The sequence below is a fragment of the Ailuropoda melanoleuca genome, chromosome 17, assembly GCF_002007445.2.
Source record: "Ailuropoda melanoleuca isolate Jingjing chromosome 17, ASM200744v2, whole genome shotgun sequence".
Taxonomy (NCBI): domain Eukaryota; kingdom Metazoa; phylum Chordata; class Mammalia; order Carnivora; family Ursidae; genus Ailuropoda; species Ailuropoda melanoleuca.
This window is the reverse complement of record NC_048234.1, coordinates 10,871,741-10,894,339: the sequence shown is the minus strand read 5'-3', so window position 1 is coordinate 10,894,339 and position 22,599 is coordinate 10,871,741. Positions and strand designations below refer to the sequence as shown.

The 22,599-nt window shown below is 40.9% G+C and overlaps 1 protein-coding gene across 2 annotated transcripts in view; it reads right to left on the bottom strand.

Moving 5' to 3' along the window:
* ULK2 (unc-51 like autophagy activating kinase 2) overlaps positions 1-22,599 on the bottom strand; it is an 81,037-nt gene that overhangs the window by 36,867 nt on the left and 21,571 nt on the right. The window contains exons 8-13 of one of the 2 annotated variants that reach the window (XM_034647368.1): positions 22,232-22,333; positions 21,081-21,139; positions 19,661-19,743; positions 16,420-16,467; positions 15,974-16,062; positions 10,491-10,662 (exon numbers count right to left, since the gene is read on the bottom strand). In XM_034647368.1, the coding sequence (XP_034503259.1) occupies positions 10,491-10,662; positions 15,974-16,062; positions 16,420-16,467; positions 19,661-19,743; positions 21,081-21,139; positions 22,232-22,333 (553 nt within the window). The remainder of the gene's footprint in view (positions 1-10,490; positions 10,663-15,973; positions 16,063-16,419; positions 16,468-19,660; positions 19,744-21,080; positions 21,140-22,231; positions 22,334-22,599) is intronic. The other variant, XM_034647370.1, reaches the window with a different exon arrangement.

Genomic DNA, 22,599 nt, shown 5'->3' with positions numbered 1-22,599 from the left:
AACAACCTGGGAGAGATAAAAAAGAAATATTTTCCACGGAGAAGTTTTAAAAAAAAAAATGTAATTAATGTCCTCAGAGATAAAATATTGCACACTGAAATAAGGACAATACTCGAAGGGAGGGAGAGCTTCTAAACATTAAAATTATGAGAGCATAAATTATAAACAATAGAAGAAAACATCAAGGAAACTTCCCTAAAATTAGAGCAATAAGACAAAACAAAAGTAAAATCAGACAAAAGAGGTAAGAAAATCAGGAGTGTACTCAGGTATTTGTCTTATTATTACTTTTAAATTGTATAGATGTTTTAAAGATCTTACATGGGGACTTTCGAGTCCTGGTTTCACATGTAAGAAGCTGAACAGACTGAAAAATCAACAATTCTTCTTGGATCCAAAAGAGAGAGGAGGACAGAGGCAAACTGATGCCCCAGGATTAGAGAGACAGACAGGCAAGCACGTGGACCTGTGATTTGTCCGAGAAGAGACTAACCAGCAGAAGGCTTGCGGAAACCACAGCCAGGGCAGAAAAACATGAACTCTGACTGACATTTTGCTGGAGGATCATTGTGGACAACTCTCAGAGTTGAGAATTCCAGGAGGATCTAATCACGGGGAGGCTCACAATATTGTCAGATTTATCTTGGGGAACTCAGATGCTCACAGTAAACCCGCGAGAAAAATACGCTCCTGCTTCTGGTGGGGAAGGGAAAAGGGACCGTTTTTAAATAGGTCGAAGCACTGTGTTCCTAACAAGGCCTGCCCTCAGGGGTAACCACTTCATCCGAGCTTTATCTGCTGGAATCCAGCTCCAGCCTAACTGGGCTGGGAGCTGGGAAATACCCCACCCCAGTGCCCTAGAGCCATCCTGTCCCACCTTAGGCAGGAGGGAGAAACTGGGAAACACTGTGAAGCTCAAAGACCAGAGACCCAGGCTCCCTAAAAGACTGAGACCTAATCACAGGACTGCAGAACACTTCCTCTCCCCCATACCACATCATCACATTACTAAAAGCCTACTTACAGCAGTTCCTTTTACCCAGGACATCATATGTGACTACCAAGAAAAAGTCAAAAGGCATATCAAAAGGCAAAATACAGTTTGAAGAAACAGGGCGAGCATCAGAACCAGACATGGCAGGAATGTCAGAATTATCACACTGGAAATTTAAAACAACTATGACTAATATGCTAAGGGCCCTAATGGAAAAGGTAGGCGGCATGCAAGAACAGATGAGCAATGTAAAAACAGAGATGGAAATCCTAACAAAGAACCAAAAAGAAATGCTAGAGATTAAAAAACACTGTAAAGGAAATGAAGAATGCCTTTGATATGCTACTCGTAGACTGGACACAGCTGAGGAAAGCAGCTCTGAACTGGAGAACATATTAACAGAATCCTCAAAAACTGGAAAACGAAGACTTTTTAAAAATTTTTTTAGATTTTATCCATTTATTTGACAGAGAAAGTGAGAGCGCACAAACAGGGGGTACGGAAGGGAGAGGGAGAGGGAGAAGCAGGCTTCCTGCTGAGCAGGGAGCCCGATGCAGGGCTGGGTCCCAGACCTTGGGATCATGACCTCAGCCAAGGGCAGATGCTTAACCAACTGAACCACCCAAGTGCTCCAACAAAGATTTTCTTTAAAAACAACAGAATATCCAGGGTCTGTGGGACAACTACAAAAGGTGTAACGTGTAACGGAATTACCAGAAAGAGAAGAAAGAACAAAAGGGAATAGAGGGAAATATTGGAAACAATAATGACTGAGAATTTCCCCAAATGAATGTCAGACACCAAGCCACAGATCCACAAAACTCAGAGAACTCCAAGCAGGATAAATGCCCAAAACAACTACAGCTAGGCAGATTAACAGAAAAATCAAAAATAAAAAAAATTCTGAGAGAAGTTAAAAAAAAAAAAAAGAAGAAGAAGAAGACCATAAAGAGAAACAAAGATAAGAATTGCACTGACTTCTCAGTAATCACACAAGCGAGAGTGAAGTGAAATATTTAAAGTGTTGAGAGAAGTAAACCACCAACTTACAATTCTGTACCCTGTGAAATTATCCACTAAAAATGAAGGAAAAATAGACTTTCTCAGACAATAAAAATTGAGGAGATTTGTTGCCAAAATAATAGTAACAGTACATTTAGTTATGCATGCTTAATGTATGTTTTATGAATATATGGATAGGCTTATGTATTCTTATATTTAACTGGAATGAATGACAGCAATGATACAAGGGACGGCAGGAAGGAATTAGGATTTCGTTATTATATGGTACTTCACACTACCCATGAAGTGGTACAGTTTATTTGAAAGTGGACCTGGATTGGGGGGCTTGGGTGGCTTAGCTGGTTAGGAGTCCAACTCTTGTTTGGCTCAGGTTATGATCTCAGGGTCATGAGACTGAGCCCCGTGTTGCGGTCCATGCTCAGCAGGGAGTCTGCTGGAGATTCTCTCACTCTCCCTCTGCCCCTCCCCACTGCTTGCACATGTTCCCTCCCACAAATAAATAAATAAATCTTTAAAAAAAAAAATAAAGTGGACCTGGATTAGTTATAAGTGTATATTGCAAACTCCAGGGCAACCAATAAAGAAAGCAAACAAACAGAAAAAAGTATAATTGATATGCTAAGAAAGGAAAGAAAATGGAATCATAATAAATGGTCAATTAAAACCACAAAAGGCAGGTGCCTGGGTGGCTCATTCCATAAAGCAGCTACCTTCAGCTCAGGTCATGATCCCAGGGTCCTGGGATTGAGCCCCATGTTGGGCTCTCTGCTCAGTGGGAGCCTGCTTCTCCCTTTCCCTGCTGCTCCCCCGTTTACACTGTCAAATAAATAAATAAAATCTTTAAAAAAATAAAAAATAATAAAACCACAAAAGGCAGAAAAAGAGTGGAAGATAAAAACAGGAACAAAGAACAAGGACGATGAAAACAGTAACAAATATACTAGATATTTAACTATATCAATAACACTTTTAATGTCAATGGTCTAAATGCACCAATTAAAAGGCAGATTTCAGAGCGGATTAAAACACACGACCCAATTACATGTTAAGTATAAAAAATCACTTTAAAATATAAAGCCACACAGATTAAAAGTAAATGATGGAGAAAAATAGACCATGCTAACACTAATCAAAAGAAAGCAGGAATAGCTATATTAATTTCAGACACAGCAGACTTCAAAGTAAGAAAAGTTAGGGATAAAGAAGGACCTACACAATAATATATTTATATTTATATAAATATAAATTCTCCAAGAAGACGTAACAATTCTTACTTAACATGTATGCATGCCCCTAACAATGAGCGTCAAACTATGCAAGGTAAAAACTTAAAAGGAGAAACAGGTGAAACCACTATCACAGTTGGGGACTTTAACACCCATCCCTCAAAGATGGACAGATCCAGCAGGCAGAAAACCAGTAAGGACACAGTTGAACTCAGTAACACCATCAATCACCTGAATATAACTGGTATCTACAGAAAACTTCATCCAACATCAGCAAAACACACATTTTTCTCAAACTCACATGGAACATTTATTAAGATAGACTACATTCTGGACCATAAAACACACCTTAACAAACTTAAAAGAGGCACACCTGGGTGGCTCAGTGGGTTACGTGTCTACCTTCAGCTCAGGGTCCTGGGATGGAGCCCCACATCGGGCTCCCTGCTCAGCGAGGAGTCTGCTTCTCCTTCTCCCTCTGCCCATCCCCCTGCTTGTGCTCTCTCTTAAATAAATAAATAAATAAATAAATAAATAAATAAATAAACAAAATCTTTAAAAACAAAACAAAAAACCAAAAAACAAATTTATTTTTATTTTTTTATTTTTTTTTTTAAAGATTTTATTTATTTATTTGACAGAGATAGAGACAGCCAGCGAGAGAGGGAACACAAGCAGGGGGAGTGGGAGAGGAAGAAGCAGGCTCCCAGCGGAGGAGCCTGATGTGGGGCTCGATCCCATAACGCCGGGATCACGCCCTGAGCCGAAGGCAGACACTTAACCGCTGTGCCACCCAGGCGCCCCCAAAAAACAAATTTAAAAGAATAGAAATCAATTTCTGCTTGCAGACCACAATGGAATTAGACCAGAAATCAATAACAGAAAGGTAACTGGAAAATCCCAAAATACAGGGAAACTAAAAACATACTTCTAAATAACAAATTGGTCAAAGAAGAAATCTCAAGAGAAATTTTTAAATATTTTGAACTAAATGAATTTGAAAACACAACAATCAATAAGCTTCTAGCCAGGTTAAATAAAGAAAAAAAACAGAGAGAAGGGATACAAATTACTAATATCACAAATGAAAGAACAGACACCAGTAGAGATCCCACCGAAATTAAAAGGATAATAAAGGAATATTATGAACAACTCTATGCCCATAAGTTTAACAACCTAGATGAAATGGACCAATTCTGTGAAAGACACAATCTGCCAAAACTTACTCAGGAAGAAACAGGCAATTTGAATATAGGCCTTTATCTATTAAAGAAATTGAATCAATAATTAATAGCCTTCTAAAACAGAACGTACCAGGCCCAGATGAGTTCTCTGGTGAATTCTACCAAACATTTAAGGAAGAAATTATACCAAATCTCTATTTTCAATCTCTTTCTGAGGACAGAAGCAGAGAGAATATTTCCGAACTCATTCTATGAGGCCATCATTAACCTCATACCAACACCAGAAAGAGACATTACAAGAAGACTACCAACCACTATTTCTCATGAACACAGAATATTAACAAACTTTATCCCAGGTTTGCAAGGCTGGTTCAACATTCTACAATTAATCTATCACATTAATAGACAGAAAATCCAGAAAAAGCATTTGATAAAATCCAACCACCATTCATGATAAAAACTCACAGTAAACTAGGAATGGAGGGGAACTATGTCAACTTGATAAAGAATATCTACAAAAAGCTACTGCTAATATCATACTAAATGGTGAGAAACTCCAAGCTTTCCTACTAAGATTGGGTAAAAATGTAAGGATGCCCTCTTGTTTCTTTGTTTTTTTCTCCCACTGATTTTTTACTGACTGTGGTTATTACAGTTTCTGTAATAATCTGTGAAGAAAGCCCTCTTTTACCACTTCTTTTCAACAACTGGAAGTCCTTGCTAATGTAATAAGTCAAGAAAAGGAAGTGAAATGTATACAGCTTAGGAAGGTAAATATAAAACTACTGTTCAAAGAAGACATGATTATCTATGTAAAAAAATCCAAAAGAATTGACAAAAACACCTGGAATTAATAAGTGATTAAAAGCAAGGTTGCAGGATACAAGGTTAATACTTAAAAAGTAAATTTCTTTCCTATATCTCAATAAACAACTAAAATGTGAAATTAAAAACGCAACACCATTTATTATCAGCACTCCCCAAAATGAAATACTTAGGTATAAATCTAACAAAATTCATACAGGATCTGTCTGAGGAAAACTACAATATTCAGATGAATGAAATCAAAGAGATAATCTAAATAAAGAGATATTCTATGTTTTCGGATAGGAAGACTAAATATTGTCAACATGTCAGTTCTTCCCAACTTGATCTACAGATTCACTACAATCCCAATGAAAATCCCAGCAAGTTATTTCATGGATATCAGCAAACTAATTCTAAAGGTTAAATAGAGAGGCAAAGGACCCATAATAGCCAACAGAACATTGAAGGAGAAAGACAAAGGACTGACACGACCTGACTTTAAGACTTACTATAAAACCACAGTAATCAAAGCAGTGTTGTATTGGCAAAAGAAAAGACAAATAGATCAACGGAACAGAATAGGGAGACCAGAAAGAGACCCCCAAATATAGTCAACTGATCTTTGACAGAGGAGCAAAGGCAATACAATGGAGCAAATCTTCAACAAATGGTGCTGCAATAATCAGACATCCACAGACCAAAAAAAAAAAAAAAAAAAAAAAAAAATCTAGATACAGACCTTTCGAAAAAATTAACTCAAAATGGGCCACAGACCTAAATGTAAAAGAAAAAAACCTGCAAATATTGTAGAATATGACATAGGAGAAAACCTAGAGGACCTTGGGTATTGTGATACCAACACCAAACACACAATCCATGAAAGAAATAAATTTATTTAAATGATTTAATCATTAGTGATTGACTTATTAAAATTAAAATTAAAAACAACTGCTCTGTGAAAGACAATATCAAGAGAATGGAATATAGGCTACAGACTGAACAAAGATATTTGTAAAAGACATATCCGATATAGGACTATTATCCCAAGTATACAGAGAACACTTACAGCTCACCAATAAGATAACAAACAACCCAAATGAAAAATGAGCCAAAGATCTTAACAGACACCTCACCAAAGAAGATATATGGATGGTGAATAAGCATATGAAAAGATGTTGAACATCAGATGTCGTCAGAGAAATGCAAATTAAAACAAGACACCACTGCACATCTACCAGAACAGCCCACCCTGGAGCACTGACATCACCAAATGCTGGTGAGGGCGTGGAGCAACCGGAACTTCCATTCATCGTTGGGGGGCATGCAAAATGGTACAACCACTTGGGAAGAGTTTGCTGTTTTCTTACAAAACTAAACATGCTCTTACCATACCAGGCAGCAGTCACGCTCCTTGGTATTTATCCAAAGGAGCTGCACATTTATGTCCCCATAAAAACCTGCACACAGATGTTTATAGTAGCTTTATTCTTAATTGTCAAAAATCGGAAGCAATCAAAGGGTCCTTCAATAGGTAAATGGACAAACTGTGGTACAGATCTACAGAGACAATAAAAAGATCAGTGGTTTCCGAGGGATGGGTGGGGAGCACAGAGGATTTTTAGGGCAGTGAAAATGCTCTGTGGGTTATAATGATGGATAAATGCCATTATACCTTTCTCCAAACCCACAGAATGCACAACAAGAATGAATTCGAACTAGACTATGGACTTTGGCTGATTGTGATGTGTCAGTGTAGGTTTACCCTCAGTAACTAATGTACTGTTCTGGTGAGTGACATTGAGAATGCGGAGGCAGGGGGTATCTGGGAAACTTGTACCTTCCTCTCAGTTTTGTTGTAAACCTAAAACTGCTCTAAAAAAATAAAATCTTTGGGGCACCTGGGTGGCTCAGTCGGTAAAAGTCCAACTCTTGATTTCAGCTCAGATCATGATCTCGGGGTCGTGAGATCAAGCCCCATGTTGGGCTCAGCGTGGAGTCTGCTTGGGATTCTCTCTCTCTGCCCCTCTCCCCTCTTGCTCTTACTCTCTCTAAATAAATAGATAAAATCTTTTAAAAATATTTGCATGATGTATTTTACAATAACAAATTTTTTTAAGATTTTATTTTATTTATTTGACACAGAGAGAGAGACAGGCAGAGAGAGAGGGAACACAAGCAGGGGGAGTGGGAGAGGAAGAAGCAGGCTCCCAGCGGAGGAGCCCGATGTGGGGCTCGATCCCAGAACGCTGGGATCACGCCCTGAGCCGGAGGCAGAAACTTAATGACTGAGCCACCCAGGTGCCCCATACAATAACAAAATTTTAATAACTAAAGAGAAGGGTGTGGGGATGCCTGCCTTTGGCTCAGGTCGTGATCGCAGGGTTCTGAGATCAAGTTCCACATCAGGATCCTTGCTCAGCAAGGAGCCTGCTTCTCCCTCCCCTCTACCTCTCCCTCTGCTTGTGCTCTCACTCTCTTTCTCTCTGACAAATAAAATCTTAAAAATAATATAAAATAAAAAATCAAAAGAAGGTCGTGGCCAACTATAACAAATGCTGTAAATACATCAAAAACATGAAGACTGAGAAATGACCTGAGATTTGGAAGCACAAAGACCTTGACAGCAGTTTTGAAAAAAAAATTTCAAATACAATATTTACACAAGGACAAAAAACAAAGGTAACTACGATAAGACAAAAGATGTGAATGTCCTTTATGCAGGAAAATATAAACATCTCTCAAAACACATTAAAAATGTGTGTTTTGGGTTTTTTTTTTTTTAACTTAACTAAAAGTTAGTTAATGTATACTGTATTACTAGCTTCGGGGATAGAACTTAGTGGTTTATCAGTTGCATACAACACCCAGTGCTCATTCCCTCAAGTGCCCTCCTTTTTTTTTTTTTTAAAGATTTTTTAATTTTTTATTTATGCCACAGAGATAGAGACAGCCAGTGAGAGAGGGAACACAAGCAGGGGGAGTGGGAGAGGAAGAAGCAGGCTCATAGCGGAAGAGCCTGATGTGGGGCTCGATCCCGTAACGCCGGGATCACGCCCTGAGCCGAAGGCAGACGCTTAACCGCTGTGCCACCCAGGCGCCCCTCAAGTGCCCTCCTTAACGCCCATCACCCAGTCACCCCCATTCCCCCACCCTCCTTCCCTCCAGCAACCTTCCGTTTGTTCCCTAGACTTGAGAGTCTCTTATGGTTTGCCTCCTTCTCTGTTTTTATCTTATTTCATTTTTCCTTCCCTTCCCCTATGATCCTCTGTTTTGTGAGATACACATATTCCTGATTTGACAATTTAATATTGTAAAATCATTCACTGTCCCTGCACAGGTCTTATAAAATCAACACAATTCCCACCAAAATCCCCAAATGGTTTTTTGTAGGATTTGTCAAGCTGAAATTAGACTACATGGGGGCAAAACAGGTCAAGAGTAGCCAGGATGATTCCAAAGAATACTAGAAGGCTCTGTCATCCCTCCCCACAATCTCTCTCTCTCTCTCTCTCTCTCTCTCTCTCTCTCTCACACACACACACACACGTTTTAAAATGTTATAAAATAGACAAATAGATCAACGGAATAGGAAACCTTAAAACAAATCCAATTCTTTATGTAAACCTGATATGACAAATCTGGAATTGCCTATTAGTAGAGAAAGGACCAAATATTCAACAATAAGATCCCTACCTTATTCCATCTACAAAAGTGAATTCCAAGTAAAATTAAATGTGAAAAAAAGAATATTTAGAAGTTACCATTATTCTACTGGGGCAGCATGGCAGAGACTATTAGTTGCCTACAACTTGTCTGTACCAACATTTTATAGATTTGAAGCTGAAAATTTCTCGAGTATCCATGTGGAAGGAACTCTGACACAAGGACTTCTGTTACAATACATCTTGAATAGTGAGAAGACAGAAATTATCCAGGTAACCCTCAGCAGAGAAATGGATAAACTTGTGGTTTAGTTGTACTACAAAATTCAGATATTAAAATAAACTACATACAGATCTAGATCTGTATGTAGATACATAGCAAAAACATGAGTAAAAAACCAAGCTATAGGAACGTTCCTTATATCATTTACGTAAAACTGTAAAAACACAAGAATATCGTACGTGATTTATAGATACAGGCATATGTGGAAGTATAAAAAAATCTACAGTAAGAATTTACCTCTGGCAAGAGTAGAACGAGGAAAAGGACTTTAGCTGTACCTATATAGCATTTGACATCTTTAAGAGAAGACATCTAAAACAATGTGGCAAAACGCTGACATAAATAAAATTAGAATGGCGGTGATTTGAGTGTCTGTTGTATTATTTCCTCTTTGAAATAGTGCATAATTTTTTAAGTTTTAATTCCTTTTTTAAAATAGAAGAAACCCACTGTATGCTGGATTTTTAAAGGTAACTCCCAGTTGTAGGAGCACCGAGGGTGAACCGCCCCACCTACTCCCGCAGCCCTGTCCGTGCTCCCCCTTCCCCAGCCGCTACAACCCGAAGCACGCTTGCTCTGGGGATGATGCCTAACGGTACAGCTGTGAAATCAGTATTTGACAAACAACTATACAGACCTCTTGACACGAACTTCTCCAACCATCTGTCCCCCTGCACATGGTCAACTTGATACTATTCAATTATTGAAGGAACCCAATTTCTAGTTTTTCTGATCCTGTTTCTTCACAACCAAACCACAGTTCCTTCTTTCTCAATGCTCTTGTTTAACTTCTTTTCTGTAGATTTTCTGGTGCCCTTCGCTATCCCTTCGAGCCCTGACCATATTTAGTCAACTTGATTCTGCTTCCTTTATAAAACTTCTTCCCATATATTTATGAAACTCATTCCTGACCTCATGCCAGTCTCTTCTGAAGGCATCCAGACTGGTTTTAAACTCCCTTGACTCTTAGGTTGTTTTTGCAAAAGAGGTCTTCCTTTAATTCCTTTCCTTAGATTTAGTTTCTCTCATTCTGCTGACTTTTCTATTTCTTTCTGTGTGGATACAAACAGAATTTGAGATCATTTCCTGTAAACTTTTCATCTACCTGCACAATCCACAGTTACTGCTTTATGGAACGTGACTGAGCAGGTTTTAGAACGGGAGGTAGGTGGTTCTGGGAATTCAAACAACTAAATAAAGAGCCCCTTGGAAAAGGTGCCCTACACGAGAAAGCATGATATAAAGATTCAAAATAAATGCTAGTCTAGTAAATTAAGAAATATAATGTGTACAAGTAGAAAAGATTCTCACATGAGTGGTCTGACGAGATGTTGTGTGGAACCAAAACAAAGTCATCCGTGTCACAAGAAGAGTTCTTGCTACTAGTACTGGCAGAATCTTTGGACACTTGTAGAAAGTTGGGAGGACCCAATGGTGGGGAGGATAAGTTTTCTTCCTGAATGAGCTGCATATCTGGAAGGGACTAAAATTAACAACATAAAATTAAAACTGGCCTAATAATAAAATGCACGTCAGAATAGCCATTAGACTAAGGAATACTGTCTTCATAAAAGTGGGCATAAAGTTCAATCCATCTTAAAATTAAAAAAAAATCTCTTTGGAAAATCTTTCCCTTAGAAAAGCACAGTTTAAAGTGTCTTTGTATAAAGACTTCTAAAATGGTTTTCCAAAAATGATACTTAAAAATATATCATACCACTTATCATGTACATGTCTGCCTCTCCTGAAATTTCTGAGGTGTGTTTTTATCATCTCAACCTTCCCAGTTTCGGCTCTTGGCCTAGCAAAGCAGGTGCTCAGTAACTATTCACTTGATGACTAAAACACCATGTCTAGACTAATGACATCCTGCACACATTTTGAAAAGTTTTAAACTTCCAATGAAGAAAACATTATAAACAGGAAAGCAAGAGACCATGTTATGTAAAAAAGTAAATAAATCAATAACAATAACTGCATTCAAGCCTAGAGATTTATGTACGCTCACAGAAAGAAAGATCTGGAAAATCTTACAGGTTGTGGGTATGTTCCTTTTGTTTCTCTTTTGTTAGGGGAAGGAGTGGGTTTGCAGGAGATAGAACAGGAAGGAAAGAAAAGCATATAAATGTATGTAAGCAAATACTCAGATGTAAGCAGTTACATGTCCTTTGGCATTTGCCTAGTTCAAGGACTCAAGCGACGCCTCCAATTAAATGTCTTGATTACACAATGGTTTTCTGAAACAATGAACTTCCTAACTTATTGCATTAAGTCCCCTATGACCCTGTTTAACCTCTGTTTCTATTTAAGAAAAGAAAAATACTACACAATGCCCTTTAAACTTAAACCCATATCTTAAACACCCAATTCACTGCTAGCCCTCCTTTGAAAGTCACTGTGGAATGAAATCTGTCTCAGATCTCCTATCGTGTGTGTGTGTCTGTGTGTGACACACACATCACATACAATCCCCTCATCGCTTTTTAAAGAGACCTTATGTGTCAAGGTAATAAAGGGAGGCGACAATGGAAGGACTAACATGACTGACCGTCTACCATGAGGTAGACACTGTTGAGAGCTCTGCATGTCTCCCCTAACCCCAGTCCTGTTCTGAAACCCATTTCATTCATATATATATAGATATAAAGCTCAGAAGTTTCGGAAATTTGCCTGAGATCACACATCTAAAAAGCAGTCAAGCTGAGATGATCCAAGCCTCTAACCCCACAAATTCTTTCCAGTGATTTAGGCAGGCACTTTCTCAAGTTCTTCCATGTGTTTGTAACACTGTCTGCACCCATGGCATCTGAGTGCAGCGATCTTCTCCTCGCTAGTCTCTCTGCCCATGCTCTAAGTCTGTTCCCCTCCACCTCCTCAGAGACCTGGACCAGCTCCCCTCTTCTCCTGACGCTCTCACCCTCTCCCTTTCCTCTGGCTTTCTTCCCCTCCGCGTATAACACATTCAATTTTCTCAACCTCAAATCCCCACAGTCCTCTTAATTACCATCTTCTCTCACTTCTTTACTTTTTAACAATGTCTCTCGAAATTATCAATCTTCATGGACTCAAACTCCTCACTCCCTATGTATCGCTCAACCCACCATAATCCACTTCTTGCCTTCAACTGGCCAATGAAATGGTCTTTATCAGACTTACCATTCACTCCCACTGCCGAGTTGTGCAGACACGTGCTCTACTCCCTGCTACCTGAGCTGTCTCACCTGCACAGTGGACCGCTCTTGAAACTCTGCCCTTCGCTCAGTGAGTCTGCTTCTCCTCCCACTTCTTAGTCTGTTTCGTGGGCACCTGCTTCTCATTTGTCCCTTAAAGGAGAGGGGAAGAGTGTGGAGTTCCCCAAGGGGCCACCCTGGGCCCTCTCCTCCTCATATTTTTATACTCACCCCAGCGACCGCTCTCACCCTCCTTCAAGTACCTGCGAGACCCTGCAGCTGAGGTCTCTGGTGAGCGCTGGACTAACTCACCACCTTTCCACTCCAAAGCACTCCTCCCCACACTCCCTGACTGAGCGGCTTCACCATCACCCCTCCATTCGGTCCCCAGTTCAAGCAATTCCACGCTCGGCAAACTCTACCTTTCTCTTACGTGGCCCCCACCTTCCCTGTAGCTCAGGCCCTCAGTCTCAGAAAAACAAAAAACAACAAGAAAGCTGCACTAGTCTGCGGTGTTCTCTTGCCTCTAACAGAAAGACCCCTCTACTCTCTACTGGTCTCACATGCGGTCATCCACCACGCTTCTAGAAGAATCCAGCTAAGACACACAGCGGGTCACAGTACACCTCCGCCTAAAACCATTCAGATGGCTCACCACAGCCAAATCCCATCAAGACACAGCAGCTCCCTGCCTCTCCAGCTTTACCTTCCCCTCCCCATACCACCAGCCCAGACTCTGTTCAGAAAAGCCTTGTCCACAGAACTTCCAGCAATGACGGAGTCGTCCTACCTGTGAGCTGTCCAGTGTGCCGTACACCCACTAGCCATAGATGGCTACTGAACACCTGAAATGTGGCTAACGTGACTAAGGTACAAGATTTTACATTTCACTTAATTCTAGCAAATTCAAGTGGGCCTGGGGGGGTTACAGAGTTCTTTCGTGGGTCATGCTTCCGTGATTTCATGAATGGGGATTCCTCGGCCTACAATACCATTGTTTTACTAATGCACCTTGCTAGGTGTTTCTTCAAAACCCAGCTCAGTGCCCTCCCTTGAGCAGCCTTCCTGAGTTCTTGGTCTGATTTCATGCTCCTCATGCATGTTCCCACAGGCAATAAAGAGACAGACACACACACACACACACACACACACACACACACGGTCCAACAGTATTGGTTTACCTACCTGGTCTCCACACAAGTAAACTAAAAGCTCCTTAATGTAAGGGACCTGGTCATTTCATTCATTAGTATCAACCAGAACCTTACACAAAGTAGGTGCTTAATAAATGTTATGAAAGCAAGACATATTCAAAGAATGCTATCTAAATAGCATTTAACCTATAGCCAATATCATAACTAAAAGACTGATTCAGATTTTTTTCTTCCCTTTCAAAGATTTCTCTGGAATCGAGTAGCAGCTGGATATTTGTGTGAGAATATAAAAAAGAATGTTGTATATGCATGCCTGTGTGTATCAGGTGTGTATCAACCCTCCCTATGACAGTCTACTCCAGCCGTAGGAAGCAAGGGGATGCAGGCATAAAATCATCTTATTTTTGGCAGGTTACATTAAAAGCAAGACCTATTAAACCACCCCATTTCTCACTATCTGGAAATTACACAAACATTCTGGATTTCCTTTTATTCCCCAGTTTTTCTTTTTCCCTTATTTTCACTTCAAGCATTTTTTTTTTTTTAAATCAGCTCCACACCCAGCGTGGAGCCCAATGCGGAGCTTGAACTCACGACCCTGAGACCAAGACCTGAGTTGAGATCAAGAGTTAGAAGCTTAACGGACTGAGCCACCCAGGCGTCCCAGCATTAGCTTTTAATAAAAGCCTTCTAAAAATGGTTTTCCCACCAAAGTGTTTAGCATCTAAATATGCCTCCTCTCTCCCTCTGTCATGTACTCACCCGTGTTAGCTCTCCATCTCTTCGCTAGCAGCCTGAGCCTAGCTCTGTATGCTCTCCCTTTCAATGCCACCCCACCCAACAGAAAACCCCAACTCGCTCTCTCCAGTCACAGCCATTTCCAATTCTATGTCCCCGCTACTGGACCCTGTCTTTCTCATTCCTTGATCATTCCACAAACAGGCTCCCTTCTTCTTGCTCTCTCCCACTTCTCTCTCATAATTACATTCTCCCCTGGGGTTCCTTTCTCAGGCATGAACTTTGCATTTCATATCATGTCTCACAGTGTATCAAACACAGACTTCATGATAATAGCTACAGTTGATCAAGCACAGGTTCATGGAGCCTGCCTTACAGATGAGTGAGCAAGCAGCCGGGCCGGCAGTGAAGCCAGCTGAGCCTGGCTCTAACAAAGCCACTGTCTTTCCATGTCCACCCGCTTCCTCTGCATTTCTCCCCAGCCACTCCAAACCCAGTGTTTTCTTATACCCCAGACTGAAGCAGGAAGTCCACAACACTTTTTTTCCCCCTCTTAGTTCTTTTTTAATTCATGGGAATATAATGTCTTATCAGCCCCTCTGCTTCTTCTAACTTGCTATAAGTCTGCAGGGTTAGGCAAAAAGGGTTTTTGCCAGTTTTCGGACTCGTCTGTTCATGATCGGCTGCCTCGGCATCTGCTTCGGCTATGGGCTGCTAGGCTTTCCCTGAAAATATTAACAACAGCAGTTGCCACTTACTGAGTATTGTGTACCAGACGTTGTGGTAAAGTGCTTCTGCTCATTTATCCTTAAAAACCGCTATGGAATACGTCCATTACACTGGCTTGCCACATGAGGAACAGGCTCAAAGACATCAGTCATCTGTCCTGGTTAATGTGGCAGGTAAGGGACGCAGACGCTCCCAAGCCCCACGCTCTTACAGCTCGGAGGTGAACCCGCTACTCCTACAATCTCCTCCTTTTGTGACTGCCCCGCCCTCCGCCAGCAGAATTCAAGACATTCACGTCTGCCAGGCTAATCTGGAAAATATTCACAATAGCTGACACAAGAGCCCTTGGACCTTCAGCTGATGGAAAAGCCTCAAGGTCACAACCCACACTGCAAGGAGATCTAGGGGAAGGGTCAGAAAAGGGCAGAGTGGAGCAGAAATTCTCAGGATCTAGAAGAAGCGCTCAGGTTGGAGGGAAGAAAGCCATGGAGAAAGTGGCCTGGGAAGCCCAGGGGAGGGAAGAGGCTGGTGTGGAGCAACCCTTGAAGGGCTGGTAACCATCATTACGGGAACTGAAGTCAGAGGAATGTGCTCAGAGGTCACTCACCACCACTGGAAATTCTATGTACAGTAAATATCCAAACTGATGTGATGACAGTCAGAGAAAAGAAATATCAATTATCTATGTCCTTGTAATGGGTACTCTTTGCAGCGATCATCCTTTGCAATCCCCAGGGCGTGAAAAGGTGAGAGTACTGCACTCCCTCTTTAGAAGAAGATGGCTCGGAGGGGTGACCTTTCTTGCTCAAGTACACAGCTCAACAAGGACAGAGGTCCAAATCTAGGTCCATCTGACTCAACAGTAATGCCCTCTGCCCACACCTCGGCAGCACTAGTAAACACTACACATCAAAAGGATAGCCACGGTGTATCTGCAGGCTCCCTTATGAACACAGGCAACAGCACTAACGCTGAAATTATTTTTAATAAAACCCAAACTTACTGGTGGGGAGGCAAAGCGACAAGATGGAGAGCTGCCACAGGGGCCTCCAGACACAGAGCCGGCATACACAGGCACTGGAACTGGACAGGCTGGGGGGAGAAACACAGGTGAAGAGAGACACCGCGCTGCAGAGCAATCACACGGCTCGTCTAATAGAAAACCTGTCGAAACCATGACCTCTTTGTGTTGACCAAGAATCCATTCACCTACTTATTACAGGTCCCACGGGTAAAACTAAAACTGCAGCAATTACTACAACTACTTCAACTGGAATTTGGGAAAAAACAACTGTAATTCAATACATAAAGCTACAGGTATTGAAGAAAAGCTTAATGAACTCTTGAAATAATTAATTAATTTAATTAATTTTGTGACACAAAATACTAATTTTTCCTTAAGTCTGCCTTCACTCTTCAAGTAAAAACGCAAAAGAAATGGGTACTCACATTTTTTCACTGGAACTTGCTCAAGAAAAGGATGGTTAAAAAATGCTTCTGTAATGAAAAAGGAGAATGCAACCCTTAAACTGAGGTTGACCAGCAGACGGGTTAATCTTGTCAATGTATTTAACACAGTGTTTTTGAGATCATAATTATTATTAACTTCTTTATGTAGCCTCCATCACTTTCCATTTTAAAAGCCTATGGTTTTTATAACTCACTCATAAAAATGATCAGATTATAAGGAATTCTTAATGAAAAATTTAAAATAATAATTGTGAATTTTGCAAACACGCGTTACTAACGCGGCCTGCCCTGAGCAACCGAAGCAGATGTGTCCTGGGACCTGCATTGCCCTCACACAGACAACCCTGGGGAGGGCTGTGAGCAGGCCCCCGCGAAGTGCGCACGGAAAGGATGGCTGTCCTAAGAGGCAATCCAGGCAGTTGATTTATATAATAAATCCCATCCTTCTATCCCAGAAAAGATATTCCTGCAGCTGGTTTCACATTTTTCAAAAAAAATCTGTTAAGTCTGATTCAATTTCTTTGGCTGTCCACCAAGGATAAATCCCACACAATAAGCCTGCTAATTAAATAAAGATAAATAAGTCAGCGAGGACATGGCTGTTCATTATTTTACTTTCTTTACCATCCTGTGTGTTTAAAGTATTTCATTATTTCTTTAAAAACCCACAAAGATAACCTCATCTGTCATGAAGTCCCAGACCCGATGCTAGTAAATCTCACAGGGCGGGCAAGGAGGGCAGCGCCAACACCAGCATGGGGGTTTAAATGAGGTGATAGGAGATCAGGAAAAGCTTAACTCAGGGTCAGTCTAACGTATCTTCTACTCTGAAGGGTCCTGTAAGTCTCACTGAAATAAATCACCAAAAGCCACTCAGGGTAAATATTAGTTAAAAGACTTGCTAAGGAATAGAAATGTGGAGGGTTTTGAAGAAACACATGAGTTTTCTACCTGAGATCATTTTTAGAGCAAAAATTAATATACATATACATAAATTCTAGTTTGACATATAAGATTTTTTATGCTGATTTTTACAATGGACATAATAGGGATGAAGTGGAGAAAATATAAGAAGAACTGAATGCAAATGCTCTGAAACTGCATTCCAAATCAACTGCTACAGTATGGACAATACACAAATGCTTGACGTACAATCGATCATTTTAAAACTATTCTCGACTAATACGTTGTTTCAGTACTGACCCCTATTTCTCATGGTTACAGAGCAACTCTCAATTTAATTTCTCCCTCTGAAAGATAAAAATATTTACCACGTACATGAGCTGAAATTTAGTTCCAAGTTTACAAAACTTTAAGAAAATACATATTCAGACTCTTTCACCTTGTCCCCTAGATGGAAACTTCTAGAGCTATTGTCTGCTGAGGACATTTGCTAGGACAACAAACTGAGTGCTTCACATACCGGTTTATTTAATCCTCACAAACTTAACGCAGGGCGATATCTTCCTTTTATGGACAAGGATAAAGCACATAAAGGCCATGTATCTTCTCCAATGTCAAAGCTAGCAAGCTGAGGGACTAGAATTCAGACTCTGGTCTGTCTTATCCAGGAGCCTATGTGGACTTCCGTAACACACACGAACAGACCAAAACTCTGGACTAAGTTTTTGCAAATCTCTACTACTGCAACTAATTACTACAGGAAAATCACTTTTTTTTCCCCTAAAAATGTCAAGATCAAGGTTAATTTAAGAAGCATTTTCACTGAACATGTCTTATGGCTTTTCTGGTCTGACATGCAAATTTAAGTCGTGCTGTTTCTACCTACGATTGGTAAGAATAAGATCGAAAAGAACACTCTTTTACATGAGACTGGTAAGAACAAGTTAACAAACCGTCCCCCAAAGAGGAGCTGAGACCCAAACAATTTCAGGGAAAAATGTTCTTTCAAAACCTTCTAGAACTGGATAATCCCTACAGTATTAAGCATCCCAAATTCTTTCATTACATGACAAGTCGTAAAACACTATTTGAAAATAGACTGTCTTAAGTTAAAATACTTAGACATTTTTAGCTTTAAATGATTATATTATAAAAAGAAGAAAGGCTCAAAATCAGTGATATGGCTTTCACCTTTAGAATGTGAAAATCTCAGGTCACGGCCTCCGTGGACACCCAGAGCGTGCTCTCCTAAAGCCCTGAAGCTGCTGTGAAAACCAAAATGCCATGGAGCTGCCCCTCCCTGTCTCCCAAAATCCCATCTTGGAGGCCAGGGACTTTTCCACCTGGATTCTGGAGCGTTTCTCCTCCTTTCTTTCCTCCCAGATCTTCTCCCAAATACATCCCAGCCTAGACCTCTCCTCGGAACCCCAGCTGCATTTCGGGCATCTGCACTTCCACGTTGAATGTGTGTCTTCAATTTAACAGGTCCAAGCTGAACTCCAGCCACACAGCCTCACGGGCGTCTGCAACCAACAACTGTATTTCCTCACACGCCCCGGGCCAGACACCCTGGAGGCATTTTTGAGTCTTCTCTCTCTCACATCCTACATCCAATTCATCTGTAAATACTGCTGCCTCTACCTCCAAAAAGATCCAGAATTCAAGGGACTCCCCACCACTTACGTGGCTATTATTCCAGCCTAAGCCCCCTTATCTCTCAATGGGGTAACTGCTATAGTCCCCATATTGATCCCCCAGCTACCTCAACCGCCCCCTCTCCACAGTCTGTTGGCAACAAGCAACCAGAATGATCCTTTCTAAAACATCGGTCAGATGCTATTATTCCTCTGCTCACATTCTCCCCATCACACTTTGAGCAAAAGCCCACGTCTCTAACTGGCCTTCTAACTGTTCCTCCAGCTTACATGGCACACTCCCAGCTCTGGGCATTTGTACTGGCTGTTCCCTCGGCCTGGAAAGCTCTTCCCACAGACGTGCACACCGCCCACTGTCTCACTATCCCTGTCCATCAATCAAGTCCTCCTTCAAAGGACACTTCCTCAGAAAGGGCTTCACGGAACTTAAGCTTTCGATCCCTCCCCCCACCTGCATTCCCCTTCCCTCTTCTTTCCCGAAGCACTCATCACCTTCTACATGGTGCATAATTATAGTTTATCCTTTGTTTGCCTCTCCCAGACGAGAATATGCGCTACATGAGGCCAGGGATTTTCTTTATTATTTATTACTCTATCCCCCCGAATCTGAACATAGCGAGCACTCGATATTTACCAAATAAGGGAAGAAAAATATTACTTACCAAAGTCCATTCTGTCTTTCTGGTTTCTCTGAAGCAAACCCAAAAGGAGATTAGCCAAATAAGGTGATGTTTCTCTGGGAATACTGGGGGAAAGGAAGAAAAAGACTCTAAGTGGCGAGTTTACGCATATTAGTTCCATGACTTTTGCCTACGTTCTGGTAAATGAAAATGCATATGCAGCTTCTCAAACATATTTTATACCAAGATCATAGTAAAGCCACATTCCTTATAGGAGGAAAACAAAAATAAAAAACAAAAAAGGGCATCCATTCGCGAAGATTCCTGCACTGTGCTTATTAATATTATCTGTTTGAATATCTGCCGGCACAACGCACTTCACAAGCACAATCTTGAGTTCTAGCACAACTTCAACTTGGCAATAATATTTCCTAGAGTTCTCTATTAGAAGAAAAGCCACCTCCAATTCTGTCTGGAAATGGGCACAGCTCAAATACCAGTGAGAAATAACACAGCTTCCTAAAATCCGGTAAGAAAAAGACAAACCGATAGGAAAATGAGTAATAGGAACATGCAATTCACAGAATAAAAACTACAAAAGGACACTAAACAAATGAAAGAAGGCCAACTTTACTAGTAAAGAGAATAATGCAAATTAAAGAGCTAACGGTCCTCCTCTGTTTGTGAGGCACCTGGTGTGATAACACCCCGTGTTGGTAAAAACGTGGGGAAACAAGCAATTTGTTGTTCTGCTGCATTAGCTAATTTGGAGAGCATCCCTTTTGGTCTAACAATTCCATTTCTAGGAGTCCATCCTAAAGCAATACACAGATGTGTACACACACACACGCTTCACTAAACACTGTCTGGAGTAACCAAAAAATGAAAACAAGGATCTGATTAAACAAACTATGATGCATCCAGCCATGGAACTCTATGAGCCACTTAAAAGAATGAGGTAGTTCTCTATATCCTGTCACTGAACGATGTCTATGAGACACTGTACAGTAAAAAAAGTTGCAGAACAATTTGCCAAGTATGATGTAATTTGTACTGAAATACGTGTGCATAAACATATAGAAGATATATGTGTATAAATACCTACATAAGGTACAGAGCCGGCTCGTGCCATCCTAGAGAGCAGGGAAGGCCAAGGGAGGATCTGACCTCCTAGTTCACTCACATCTGTTCTGTTTGCATCCCCACCCCAAGAACATGTAAACCTTCTGTAGTTTTTTTTTTTTTTCCTTTTAAATATACTTTACATTTTAAAAAAGAAAAAACATGGCACAGTACTACCCAGGCACCTAGGATGCACCAGTAATTTTCTGATTTCTTGTTATAATGAATGTTCTTACATTACTGTCAACTGAAAAAAGATTCAGGAATGGAAACCGGTAACACAGAGCTCAAATAATGGTGCATTCACAGACAGTAAAACCCAGTGTAACCAGACACCTACCTAGGCATTAAGCTCCTGTTTTTTTCATAAAACATCCTTAGGTCTTGAGGACTATTGGCCTGTTTCAAAAAAGAAAAAAGAAGGCTTTATTCCCTAGACAATGGGGGCAAAAAGTTCAAATCATGTGATCCAGGCTGATATTCTTGTTATACAGCAGACGTTCTGAACGTGAAAGTCCTGGGTTGTGGAAAGAGCCACAGACTGGCACCAGGAACTTAAAAACCTCTAGAACTGTGTGCGAATCCTGCATATCTGGGCTTAAGGTATCTTTGCTGAGGTCAGCCTCCCAGAGGAGCCCAAAACTTAGGAAGAGTTAAGAACCACTACTCTGGAAGTCACCCAGGCCACCCAACACGTACATTTTTATTGTGTAAAGTCAGGGTGTATTTTCCCTTAGGACTGCCAAGGGCACAAGGAAGAGAATGAAGCACACTGCTACCTTTCAGTCCCTCCCCGCCAACAGGGGGCGCCCTCACAGTAAACTGCTGGATGAGCGAAGCCTCTGTAACCAACGGGACTGGGAAATTAAGTGTCTAAACCGGCTGGGGCACTGATTTTATATCCTTTCTTACACAGAAAAGTTTACCTTGTTCCCGTTTCCAGGTTCAAAAAATCCCGTTGTAACTGGGCACTATGACCTCAGGAGAAATCATCATGATTAGTTCTAGAGGGTCTCTTTCTGACAGGGTGTGAAGGGAATGGAGAAGAGGGAAGAATAACCCAAAATAATGTCCATAAAAACTAAACCATCAACTCCATCTCACCCAGCAGCGACTGGCATAGGAAGCTGGAGACGGTTTCCAGTTATATTCCCAGACCAGGCCTAGCCCGCACGTGGAGTGCACTGAACCTCACTGTTCACACCACTTCCCACCAGGGTGTTAGTCCTGACCGCTGGCTAGTTTTCACTAGCCTGGAAAACATATAACAGGCTCTACGCCTGGGCCGACTACAAAGGGAAGGCAGATAAAAAAAGGAAAAGCAAAAGATGTTCTGGCCCACTATAGCGGTTTCTGCCTGTAATAAAATCAAAACAAGTCACAAGGGAACCAAAAACACTGCTTGCAAAGTATTCCCCACTTTCTAAGTCAAAGGCAACTTCGAAACGAGAAGATCCCAAAACTGAGCACAGAAGTAAAGAGTCAGGCTACCTGAAAAGGTGGTTTTCCAACTAGGCATTGATATATCACTGTTCCTATGCTCCACAGGTCTGCCTTAGCATCGTAATGTTGTGACATAATAACTTCAGGAGCCTGGGGATAAAAACATTCCAGACACATGCTTGATGTTATTTACACAACTAATATTGACGAGTTAACTGGTAAAGGTTAAGCTCCTAACAAAACTACTAAAATGAGATCACACTGTGACATTTCCCTAATCAGATGATTCTGCTGTGAGCTTAAACCATATTCGTGCACTGGGATTTACTGGTAAATCTCCAAAACCTCGTTGCAAGAAAAGAAGCAATTGACAGAAACAAACATTTCTATATATTACTATGGACAGCAATACAGTA